Source organism: Calonectris borealis, chromosome 11 (genome assembly GCF_964195595.1).
Source record: "Calonectris borealis chromosome 11, bCalBor7.hap1.2, whole genome shotgun sequence".
In the NCBI taxonomy this organism is placed as follows: Eukaryota; Metazoa; Chordata; class Aves; order Procellariiformes; family Procellariidae; genus Calonectris; species Calonectris borealis.
In genome coordinates this window covers 11,376,968-11,389,511 of record NC_134322.1, presented here as the reverse complement: position 1 = coordinate 11,389,511, position 12,544 = coordinate 11,376,968, and the positions used below count along the sequence as shown (strand labels likewise).

Sequence of the window (12,544 nt, the reverse complement as noted above, 5' to 3'; positions counted from 1 at the left end):
TAGTAATCTAAATATTTTGGTATAGCAGACCACACTAAAACACTCTCAGAACTTTCAACTACAAGGGATATATTCATGTTAAAAACGATGTGCTTTGTCATTCATGATGAGTTTTATAGAATAGTATGTTCATGATCACTATTAGGCAATTAAATGAAAACATCTAAATGCTGCAAAATACTCTTTTATGGAGCGTAGCTCCCTTTTCACATACCCAAGTTAATCAACGTACTGCAAACTTAGAAGCTTAGTTCACAAATCTTACATTATCAGTCTTTTTAGCTAGTATATGGCTAAAATAATTATTGCTGACCAGTGTTAAAAAAAAAGCCCAAACCCAAACAAAAATACAACAGCAGACAGATTTTTCTCAAGTGCCTTTCTCGTAAGTGTCATTATTATTAGGTGACTGACTGGAAAGGAAAAAGAAATCTATTTCAAAACGTGCATATAAAATTTTTGGAGATATAGGCACCTTCATCCGAAGACTGTATGTTTAGGCTATCTGTTAAAAAAAAAAAAAAAAGAAAAGAAAGAAGAGCTAAGACAAAACACAGTAGAAAGTCAAACTGGTTAGACATCCAACATCCCCCAGGACGCAAGCAAAGCTCTCCCGGCCAGGACCAGCTCTGCCCGCAGCCTGCAGGAGAGCCCTCGTTTGGGAAGCACCTTCGTCACATTTATCATTCACCTTCTAACTCTGTATTTCACTTCAGGTACTTCATGGTTTACCGCAAAGAACATTATTAAGACATGCAAACTTCATCTAACTGTCAAGCTTATATTCTAAAAAATGAGCCTAAAGCACTGCCGAGCTCCCGGGGGTGCAGGACGCCAGGGCTCTCCGACTGGAGGTGTGTCTGGATTAAACCTCTTGTGGTTACGTATTGCTTTGCTCGACACACAGGTGCTTGTTGAACATGATCCATGGAAAGAAGAATTACCTTAGGGTAGCTCTGTGCCTTACCATTGCTAAATCGTGCCACAGCCAGACCCCACCAGCCCAGCCTGGGAGTCCTCGCTGCCTCACTGCCCCCAAAAGCTGAACCTGCCCTTCTGCAAGGTCTCTGGTCCTGCTGAGCCCGCACGGGACGGCAACAGCTTGTCCTATTTTTGACTGAACGTGTCTGACCGTAAACCAGTGCTGCTCAGCTGTGTGTGTGGGTATTTGCCTTTCATCCCTCACATTGCCACGTTTGTGATATGCTGAGGACTTTTTGATATTTACAGGCTTGACAAGCCCAGGACCGCCCGGACAAAGGCGGATGCGCTGACGGTTCAGTGCGGCCATCCTATACCTTTGGCACATCCACAGCTTGTGGGCAGAGCACATTTTTCACCGAAGCTTCTGCTGAAACGATCGTCAAAATTAGCTGCTGCTGCCCGAGTCCCCCTTCCACCCCCTCCCTTGGGATTCAGCATCAGTCGCACACTGAGCCGAGCGGGGCGTTTCACCCTGATAGCGGTTTTATCTTTGCTAATCCATAGGCTCAGGAAGACAGCGCTATATTCCTTACAAGCCACTGACACTTGAAGGGTTTTGCAGAGATAACTATTCAGAAGAGCCTAACGAAGAGCACGGTCTTGTAGCTGAGAAACTCCCACCACTACGAGGCAGTGGCAGGAACGGGGAATTTTCCTTCAATCATTCACAAAGCAGCCACAGGTGGCAAGAAATTAATAGGGGAGAAAATGAACGCTTGGGAAAAAACCAGTGCAACAGAAGAGTGCAGAAGCCTATGGACAATTCGTGTCCTGCTGAGAGGGGGACAGGGGCTCCCCATGCCCGGCGAGCCACCGAGCACACACAGGGCGAGCATCCACCTCCACACCACAAATGCTTTTGCTGATGCTCTTCGAAAGCAATGGCAGGGGCAGGGGCAGCAGGAGGAACAGCAGAAACCCTTCCCACTCTCCTTAGGTCATTGAGCACCTTTAAAAAACGTTCACCCTAAATCGCTCACATAAAAATAAAATCAGGTGTTTATCTAGAAAAAAGGCATTGTCTAAACAACATTTGTTTTCCGGGCACAGATGCACCCAGTGTAAAACTATTTTTAAAAAGAGCATCTTTTGAACACTGGGATATAGAAAGGGAGAGGCAGCACTGAGTTTCTTACAGAAAAGACAGTTTTCTTCCAGTGAGCTCACTTAGTAAAGGAGACACCAAACAGACATAGACAGAAAAACACTGAAAAGTAATAATTTAGCTGAAAATGCACTTTTAAGCCAAACAAAACTACTTGTGAAGGTGAGTCAAAATCAGCAAATAAAGATTCAGCCAAATAGGAAAAAAGCAAAAGGCTAACCTGTTTCATTTTGGGGTGTGAAACAATGTTTCAGTTTTTCATTTTGAAATAATTCATTCCACAGATGAGGCTAAGGTCATTTTCCAAAATGTGAAAGAACATATCTAATGAAACACTCTTTCTCCGTGAAAACAATTATCTTGCTATATTTTTATCTCACTGAATATTTTTAGGTTTTGTGCTAATACAAAGTGGACCTGTTTATTTCTCATTTTGGCCATCAGAAAAAAAAAAACCCACCGTTATTCAGCAGCTCTAACACCAGCTCAAAGGAGCATCTCACTGGAAAGCCCAGAAAGCAGTAGGACACTAACTGGTGTCACAAGAGGCCAGCACAGATTTCTGCTCCCAGAGCCACCAGCTCGTCGATGCCACCAGGGCCGGACGGGCAGGACGGGGCGGGATCCGCGGTGGTGCGGCTCCGCGGCGGGGCGGCCGGCAGGTGTCGGCACGGGAAGTGCCAAGCACAAGACCTTTATTAACGAAAGACCAGGTAACCGAGGTAGGATAGATCCTGCCATCAACCACTTAGGGGGAGAAACCTGTGCCCAGAAAGGGAACCCACGATTGCCCAAGGTGAGATACAACCTCCTGTAAAGTCACCTCTGCTCAGGCTCAATGGAAACGGAGCGGTGACCTACTTCATTGCTGATGGCGTGGGGAAACCGGGGTTTGGTTTTGAAATTTGAAATTTGTATTAAATTTGAATTTAACACAAATAAAACCAGGCTCTGCAGACCCTCTCTTGGGCAGGGATGAGGACTTCTTGGCCCCCGCAGCATTTGGGGCTGTCCCTAAGCAGGTGGCCGCCAGCCGAGCGCAGCTCCTGCCACGGGCTGAATCCCCAATGTGCACAAAAGGAGGAACAAGTGCATCTGTAGGACGGCGTGGGCATTTTGGCGGGGGAAGGCTCACCGCCCCGGTGCTCCCGCCGGGAGGGAGGAGGCGTTTCGACGCCAGGACGAGTCCCTGGGGAGCAGCGTGGGGCTCACAGTTGGGCACGCAGGGGTTATTGCTGGGCCACCCAGAGCATCAAGGAATAAGCAGTGTGTGACACCGACGGTCCCCGCTCAGCGGGCACACGGGGCTCCAGTCCTGGGGCAGGCACGCGGCCAGGCCGGAGAGGGGAGCTGCGGCTGGCATCCAAACGCTCCTGACATGCGCTGCCTGCTCCTAGCGCGCTTTTGGCTTTTAAGAGGAAAAATAAAATGAAAGAGGGAAAAGTAAAAAGAGATGGAGTTTGGGGGAGGTTTTTAAGTGATTATACATACAAGCTCTCAACTTACTACTGTTGGGAAGGAAAAAGAGAGAAAGAAGGCAATTATAGCAAGACCTTGGATGCTTGAAGGATGGATTTTCCCACAGCATATAGCCGTGGACAGGCATCCCTAACAACTCAACATCAGAGCAATAGCAAATAAGGAAAACATACATTTGGGGCAAGACTAGAAGAGCGAGAGCAGAGATTGCTCTAAGGACACTCTATTGTTCCTCTGGTGGGCACGAAACACTCGGAAATAACCCCCTGTCAGAGCTGTGCACTGGTTTAATGTGCCAGTATTAAACTTCATCTGTTAAATCAATGCAATCCCATAGAAACACTTTCCCTGCAATGTAAGAGTGGCTTAATACGTTCCCGATGAACTGGATCTGAGATAGACCTGCCTGAAGTGGGGAAAAAAAATCTGGATTAACCCCAATAAATTAATTTGTTTGCAGAGTCTTTTGCATCCCTCTACCCAGAATCACATTAAAAATCATATTTTATATTAAAACCAAGAAGGAAGCCCTAAGACTGCTCAATAGGAAAAAGGAAACAGAAGATGGAGCAGGGTCCTCAGTGTGAAAGCAATAAAACACTGTGACGAGGAGGGCCCTGACTACCTGTATTGCTTGCAGCTCTCAGTTGTGTTATCCCCTGGTTCCCAGCTGATGCAGGGACCGGCTGCAGTTCGGGAACTCTAAAGCCGCATGGGGGGAGAGGAGAAGCGGGACAAGCTGCCTGTTAAATGATGGTGTCTATCTGACTTGCTATCAAATAAAAAGACTAAAAATGGAGATTACTTGTGCACCACCACGCACAGTTTCTGACGTCATTTTCAATTTTGAGAAGTCTGATCTAACCCCACATTATACAACTGTTGAATCTTCCATGCTGGCAAAGGCTTATTTTCACACGCCTACATGCTATGTACCTGATTTTTATTTTAAAATATCAACAGCCTACAGCAATTTTTTTTAAAGAGACTTAAATGGTCATAACGGTTATGAAAGGTCCCACCTTCACATCCGTTTTTTAAAAGGAGTAAAAGCAAAACTGCACAAAGTCAAGTCTAAACAGGCAATGAAGGTAACGCAACAGTAACAGATGAAATGAAAATTCAAGGGACAATTGCAGACAGAACCCATGTCCAGCATGTGGATTATATATCCATGTGCAAAAAGTATTCAATGCATGTTTCATCTATAATCCACCTTTCTTTTAAAGGTCACTTTTATAATTGAGATGTGCTGAGAAAAGAGAAAAGCCCCCCTCCCCCCCCCAAAAAAAGCATGGTCGTTTTATATCAGTCACCGCTGGAATGCACTAACACGGTGCTTAACCAAGCTTTCGCCTGAATTAAGCAAATAATAATGTCACATAAACAAAAGTTCTTTCCTGAATTAATTCAGATCCCATGTAAACAGACGCTCAAACCAGGCAAAAGAGAAAGAAGAAAAAGAAAGTGAAGGCAGCGCTAGCGGCAAGAGCAAAACTTGGGCTGAATTCTCCTCTCTGGCCCTTTTACATCCCTGTCTGTGGTGAAGTGAACGTCCTTCTCGCTGGAGACCTTGCATGTCTCAAAACACATTTAGAGCTGTTGAATCATCAGTTTGAGAATACAACAGCATCTCTGCCTTTCGGGTTGGGGTTTTTTTGGACAGTCTAACTTGCTAATTCCCACCCTACTGTCAAAGATACACGAGGTAAGAATGCAGAAATCATAGGAAAGGATTTTGATTTCCTGTGGTCATGACCCTGCCAGTCTCCTGGGCAGCAACTTGCTTCTGAGCAACACCCTCTCTAGTAACCTTGTACTGCTCTTCAGATCAACGTCTCCTTCTCCACTACCGTGGAAGTTAATCAACAGCGATCCAGTTGCACAGAGGTGCATGCCCCCTGTGTACAAACCAGTAATATATCGCTTTTTAAAATAAATACCTGGTCCCAAGTGGGGACATTAGGTGGGCATTTTTCAGAGATGCACATACCGACGGAACTATATGGGTTCAGAATTGAAGGCCAAAGAGAGATGATCTTGCGAAGCAAGAGAAGCTGTCCTCACCTACGGGGTAAGACGCACAATTTGAAGAGCTGAAATGCATTTCTGCACCATCGACTTTGCGCTGTGTGGGCCCAGGCAAGCACATGCAACCTGTATCGGAGGTTATCTGAAATCCACTGGATTTTGTTCTGCGAATCAGGCCTGACTGACATGGTCCCTAAAGATACTGGTATCTGTGTGAAGTGATTCACTTGGCTGCAGCTCATCACAGGCACATTTTACCAGTCTGATTTGCAAACTGCAGGAGCTCCAGCTAATCTTCGCTCTGCTCCACCAAGGAATAAAAGTGGATGTTGCTAGGAGTGCTGATAGTCTGGACAAGAAAAAGACTTGTTTTCTGTTTCTATGGTTGCAACAGCCCTTAAGAAAGATATAAATTTCCCTGCAACAACTAACTGCATATTCATTTTAAGGTAGATCTAGTTCCAGATTCCTGAGACAGAACCTCTACCTGTTCCCAACCCCACGAAGCCAGAGCAGCAATATAGAAAGTTTCTAATCTCAACAGAATTCAGTGAGCAGCATGATTGGTTTGGAAAATAAACAAACAAAACCCCCCCAAAACCCACAGCAAATTTTCAGCCTGTATGTACAAAAACAATGCAAACAAGTGGAACATTCTAGTTATATTTTGTAAAACACACGTTTGGGATCAACAAAACATCAAACATCCAGACCCTAGATTACAAAAAAAACTATTGCCATCTAGTTGTCAATCCCAAGTTTAGACAGTCCTTGTCGGAAATCATGTAATTCATCTATCTTCCCGTCTAGTACATCTAAAAAATTCTTTAATTCAGTTTTAAGGTTGGTCTGCCTATGTTTGCTCTCTTCAACTTCTGTCCTTAGCGTTCTGACTTTCTCTTCAAGATCTTTGTTCTTTTTCTCAGCAGCCTTAAAGACAAAAGAGATAATAAGATGAATCATAGAGAAGAAGAACGAACAGCATTTAATAGAGTAAAGCAACAAATGGCAGCCAGGCTGTAAAAGTTTGCTTTGACTTCTGCAAACTGATTAAGACAAGCACCTCTGAGAGCAAGCGACATGTGCTAGTCAGATTAAAAGGAAAGAAAGCCCACACAGGAAAGGACACAGATTAACTGGAAAAGACACTTTGCATCAGATTTTGTCATTTGGTTGATATCTTAAAATTCAGCTGGATTTAAATCACTCACTGTGCATATATTTCTGTCATTGCTACAGTTGCAGAATTAGACACTGTGCCACCAATTACATACAGAATTATCTATGGTGATTTAACCTTGAAAAACAAGCTTAGAAAATACTGCCTGAGCAATAATATTGCTTTATTCAGCACTTTTGGATTTATTGGTATTTTTTTAAAGTTCCACTTGTGTGAGCACCCAGGCAAGGAATGGGGCAGCCACGTAACACTTTCCTTGCTGCAGTTTGTTCTATTATTTTCCCCTCTCATTAGCTCTTCTGCCTGTCGTTCTCCATTTCATGTGTGTAAGCACATGCTTATTCTCACCAAAACCCATAGACAACATATTTTAGCATACTGAATCAAACGAAATTCGTATTTTAACCATTTTCAGCATCTGCACTCCTCAGTAACCTTCTAAATTATTTTAGATCCTTTAGATTATCAAAGTGAGGCTTATTTGATTGATCGGATTTGACTTCATCGATGAGACTGCTTATATTTGTTCTCCTTTCATGTATTAATTTATTGCATTTACACAAGCCCCGACTTTAACAAGTGATGCCCAAAGCCCAGCCTCCGGCTGGGGCAGGGCTCCCGCAGCCCATCCAGCTCGGCTCCCAGTGCGCACCTCCCAGCAGAGGAGCCACACGTGCAGAGCCACGCCACGGCGAGCCGCGCTCTGCTGGAAAGGAGTGATGCAGCATGTAAATGCATCCTCCGGTGAATTTTTTTCTCTGGTGGTGTGCAGCTACGTTCATCTGCTTCTTTCCAAAAAAGCCCTCCCTAGTGCCACTGCGGCAGTTCGCCGCAGGTCGTGGAGTGCTGCTCGACACACGTGGCTGCGGTGCGGCTCCACAAGCCCAGAGCAGCAGAAATACAGGATACAGGATAGCCTGGAATCTGCAGGAGACAGATGCAACATGATCCCAGGCAAACTAATTTCTGCAAACAGCAAGGCAAAGAAATGGAGCTATTTAATTACTCCTGCGCTGGGAAGAGCATGGCGTATTTTGCACGTAATTAGCATTTTTTGTTTTCACAAACTGGAGCTCTTTTGCCTTCAGACATTGAAGTCTGAACAGAGAAAAGCATATAGTTACAAGAAAAAGTAAATGCATCAACTATTTCAAAATTAATTTCATTGCTAAACTGTACCTGTAATTGTTGAGATACAGATTCACATTCTGACATTAGCTGTGGTATAATTTCACCCTGCTTTCGGAGCTCTTCCAGTTCCTTTGAAAACATAAAAGAAAAAAAAATGAATGCAAGCTTCATTTTAAAACATAATGAAAATTTGAGAATACGAAATGACTTTGCATATTTTATTGTATTCTGTACAGTATTTGGATGTAAAATAATCAAAATAGCATGTCTGCATTCCAAAACACTGATTTTCTACTAAAATACATTTTTGAACTGTATTTGTGACTTCACACTTCTAACACAGACAATGTAATCCGATCTCTAGCATGAATGCCATTAATTATATCAATGAAATCTTAACCTAAAACACATACCTATACAAAAGATATATTCAATAAGAGAAATCTGAAGGGCCATAATGCTACGAGCAATTTATAGATGGTAGCAAAGAGCAAACTAGACATGAATTTCAATTCAATTTCAATTCAAGGCCAATGGCATTACGAGCTGCATATACAGAGGCATCATTACAGAGCACAGTTGTAATGGGCTCTCCTCCACTGTACAGCTCTGAGACCCCCCCCCAAAATTTCTATTTGGTCCTGGCATCACTATCCAAATCGAGAGGACTAACTGAAAGGAGTTCATGAAAAGAGCAACGTGGCTTGATAGGAGACCATGTCTCTGATGGAAATTAAGAGAGCTAAATACATTAACACCACAAATGAATACCACCAATGGGGGTAGTAGGACTCAAAGAAAGCCTGTACATTTTACAGAAGGATTGTCAGAGCATCTGAAAAGCACGTTTGCAGGTCCAAGAGAAGCTCTGTGACTTGAAGGGAGTCCAGAAACTGCCCACGTAGGTGACGGTCTCAGGAGTAAGCAGGGGTATATCCTCTCCGAGCTGCACTGACACAGGACAGCAAAACCAGTCCTCTCTGAAAGGCAGACTTCTTGGCTACGAAATAGGATTTTTTCCCTAACAGGTGAACTTACAGCGCAATGCGAGTGTAACAGAATCCATAAGTCAAGCTCTTCCGCAGAACCAGACAATAACGTTTTTTCCTCAAGCCCCCCTGATTCCCATGCATATATATCTGTATATACATAAATAATGCCTGGGGGCTCAGATCTCAAAATATAAATACATTAAACTATATATAGTTACTCCCTCTATATATACACAGCACTATACTGTATACTTACTATGTATAGTATAATACAGCGTGTGCATATATACACATATACAATATATATGCTATATGGCACATGGCATACGGTATATATATAAATATAAATATTTCCCTAGATAGCTCTCTCCTGACTCCCATGTCTTTACTTTCTCTCTCCTCATTTCCTACATGAAGAGGTGCAGCAGCTCCTCTTACACCACAACGTCCGTGAGCAGGCTTCATGCTGGTTTGAATTGCAGACCACGAAAAGGTTACTTATGGGTGGTTTAGATCTAATCAAGAACCTGCTAATGTAAGTATGCAGTTTGAAAACAAGTTAGTATATTGTCAGTGTAAATGGAAAATAGGCATGTAATATTCACAAGTCAATCAATTTTCTGGTTCATTTGGTACCGTAAAAATGTGAATCTTGAGGAAAACGCTAGCAGAGAATAAGGGTTATTATACATGTTATTACCACAGGAAGGTTGGGAAGAAAGCATGACATTTTCCTTTGAAATATGGGGCTGAAAAACATATTATATTTATAACAGTGCATCAAAATCCATCTCCCTAAACTATTTCCTTGTGCCATCTCAGAACCCCTTAATAGCACTGCTTTTAAGAGCACCAGCAGAGATGCTGTAATGGCACATGGCAAACTTCACTGCACCTGCAGACAGCTTTTTTCCTTCAGCCAGCACAGAGCATTTGGTCACTGTAATGAAGGAAAAAACCAAGTATCCCATTATTTTCTGCACTGCTCAGGGGCTGCAAACCATCAACATCATTCTCCGTAGAAAAATGAACACCCTGTATGTCAAAAATGACAAACTGGGGTATTCTAAATGAATCTGAATTTCTCACTCTTGGCATTAGTCCCGAGATGAGAGGGAGACTGTAAAAGGGCAAAGCTGAAGACTACGAGCCATCCAGATAAAGAAAGACGACTTGTTACACAAACGCCAAGTTATTTTGTAAATGATGTCTTTTTAATGATGCTCCTGACGTCTATGGGAATTCAGGACATGGGGACTGGCAACTGAGTCTGTTCTCAGCATACGTCTGTCTGGCTTTGGGTAACTTGTTTCACCACTCCAGCTCTTCTATTAGGAGCAAGGTGTTGTATAACTAAAAGTATCATGTTTGTTAACCACTGCCAAATTAAAGTGTGCTGCCACAGCGCATAACACATCATGAAACTGAGACTGAGGAACTCTACCAAACTATTGCTAAAGTTGCACATGGAACATCTAGAAACGGGTGACACCCTGAGACATGGCGCTTCTTCTGGTTGTAGGTGAGTCAGTCCATAAATCTACATCCCAAGTGAGAAGCAGACACAGCCACTCAAACTCCAAAGCATGCCACTTCTGTGGTCAGGGCACTTACCAGCTCTTTGTCCTGAAGTTCTGTTTCCAGTTCCTGGAGACGTCTACTCAGCTGCGCATTTCTTTCCTTCTCTTTATTTATTTCATTGCACTGTTCCTCCAGTTCATCAATCTTTAAGAAATGTCAGACATTAGGTGAAATTTTTCAAATTTCTGGAAATTTGGGGCAGACCACGGCTGATGTAAATGGACATCGCTCCACTGAGCAGAGGAAAGCACGGACAATTTTAATTTGTCATGGATCTGTTTCCTATATCATAGCATTTGATTCACTGCAACAAAATTATTGCTTCTTTCCTTAAAAAGAGCCAATTTACATATCCACTAGGAAGTCCTGGGACTGGGTTTATTCTCGCTCGCACAGTATCTTATATAATTATTCAAGAATTGCAAAACACTGAGCTGCTAAAAGAAGTGGGGCTGGGGATAAAATCCACACTTCATTTCTGTGAAACCAACACAAGACTATAAGGGATGGGGTTTCCTAATGCAGCAAGGAGGAGAAATCTCTCCAGTGCTCCCAGCTTTGCCTCTTTAGGGGTTGCTTATTATTCTAGCTGGCGTACGAGGGACACAACATCAAAACTTTGGGGGAAGAACCAGTTCAGAGCAATGTGCACTGCTTTGCTCTCTCGCCTAGGGATGTGCTTTGCTCTCTCCATACCTCCTTCTGCCAGCTCTGGACTTAGCTCCCAGGAGATGCACTTCCCACGGCCTGACGGGCCAGCTCATTAAAGTATGTACTTTAATTCTCAGCTTCGTGTTGCTTTGGGATTACAACTTCCCTCATTTGAAGGTAGAGCAATATGCAAAAAATTCTGACCCAATTAATAAAGGAGAAGGAACTTCTCAGAGTGCTGCAGTGGTGCAGCGTGAGCGCCAAGCAAGGCATCTGCTTGGGGGAAAAGCTCAGAAAAGCTCTCTGCACAGAATAAGGCAGCCCATTGTACAGACAGCGTTGCTGCGCAGTCTGGCTAGTCACCGGTACGGTGACTTTGCAGCTGTAGTAAGGCAGTGTTTTGATAATCTCCTCATATCTAGGCTACAGCTACTGAGATGTGGCGTGTTTCATCAGTTAGTATTAACGAGAACAACTTTTCCCTGCAACACTACAGAAAAGTAAAAAACTACACTGTAAATGACGCTATTTTCTTATAACATCCTGTTCCAGTCTCTCACTTCTCCCCTATCCAAAAGAGACTGGATGTAGGAACCCGAATCCTGTAACAACTAATACTAACGTGTTAATGTAACATCTGTTAATACAGCTCTGGTCTGACCTCTGAATTACCACCGTGCACACCTAAAATACATGCAAATAGAGAGTATCCGCTTGGGGAAAAGGCTGCTCCATGTGGAATTTCAGGGCCGACAGGCAACCCAGGCCACCTCCAACGCTGCAATACTATTTGCAGCCTACTGACATACAAAAATATACAAAATTCCTTCCCTCTTTGAAATCAAACACTAACAAAAAATCCTCACCAGACTGATACAATCTGATCTCTACACCAAACGTCCCAGTGATCCATCTAAGCGAGCAGGGAAAGGATCCAGATTTTTCAAAGACATTTAAGATGAATAGAGTGAAATTATCACTGCGAGCGGTGCCCACGGAAACCAAGCTTCCCCATGCTCAGGTTGGTGCCAACCCTGTCTAGGGCTGTTACAGACAGCACGGTGTTATTTGAGGGACAGTACCAATGAATACTCAAACTGAGGCTTTAAAAATTTAAACTTCTCAATTGTTCTCTGCTGTAGCCGCTGCTCACCCTCAGTCACACACTACTCCGCCCCCCCCCCCCCCCCCAGTAATGGAGGGGAAAAGGCTTTTGATGATGCCATTTGGCAGGTTTCTGGACGAGATGTGCCCGGCGTCAGCGCCGGAGGACCCGGCTCACAGCCCGCAGTGCTGAGGACATAACCACATCCTCATTGCCCTGCCCGCCATCGGGATTTGCTTCTAACACTGTGGTCCCCAGCGTGGTTTCCTGGGGGGAATCCGGCCTTAACCTTGCCTTCTGCTCAT

General features: G+C 43.8%; 1 protein-coding gene across 1 annotated transcript in view; it reads right to left on the bottom strand.

Annotated features, from left to right (window-relative positions):
* Window positions 1-6,183: 6,183 nt before the first annotated feature.
* Window positions 6,184-12,544, bottom strand: part of HOMER2 (homer scaffold protein 2) — a 58,678-nt gene continuing 52,317 nt past the window's right edge. The window contains exons 7-9 of the mRNA XM_075159971.1: window positions 10,517-10,627; window positions 7,959-8,039; window positions 6,184-6,529 (exon numbers count right to left, since the gene is read on the bottom strand). Coding sequence (XP_075016072.1) covers window positions 6,341-6,529; window positions 7,959-8,039; window positions 10,517-10,627 — 381 coding nt within the window. The 3' untranslated portion in view covers window positions 6,184-6,340. The remainder of the gene's footprint in view (window positions 6,530-7,958; window positions 8,040-10,516; window positions 10,628-12,544) is intronic.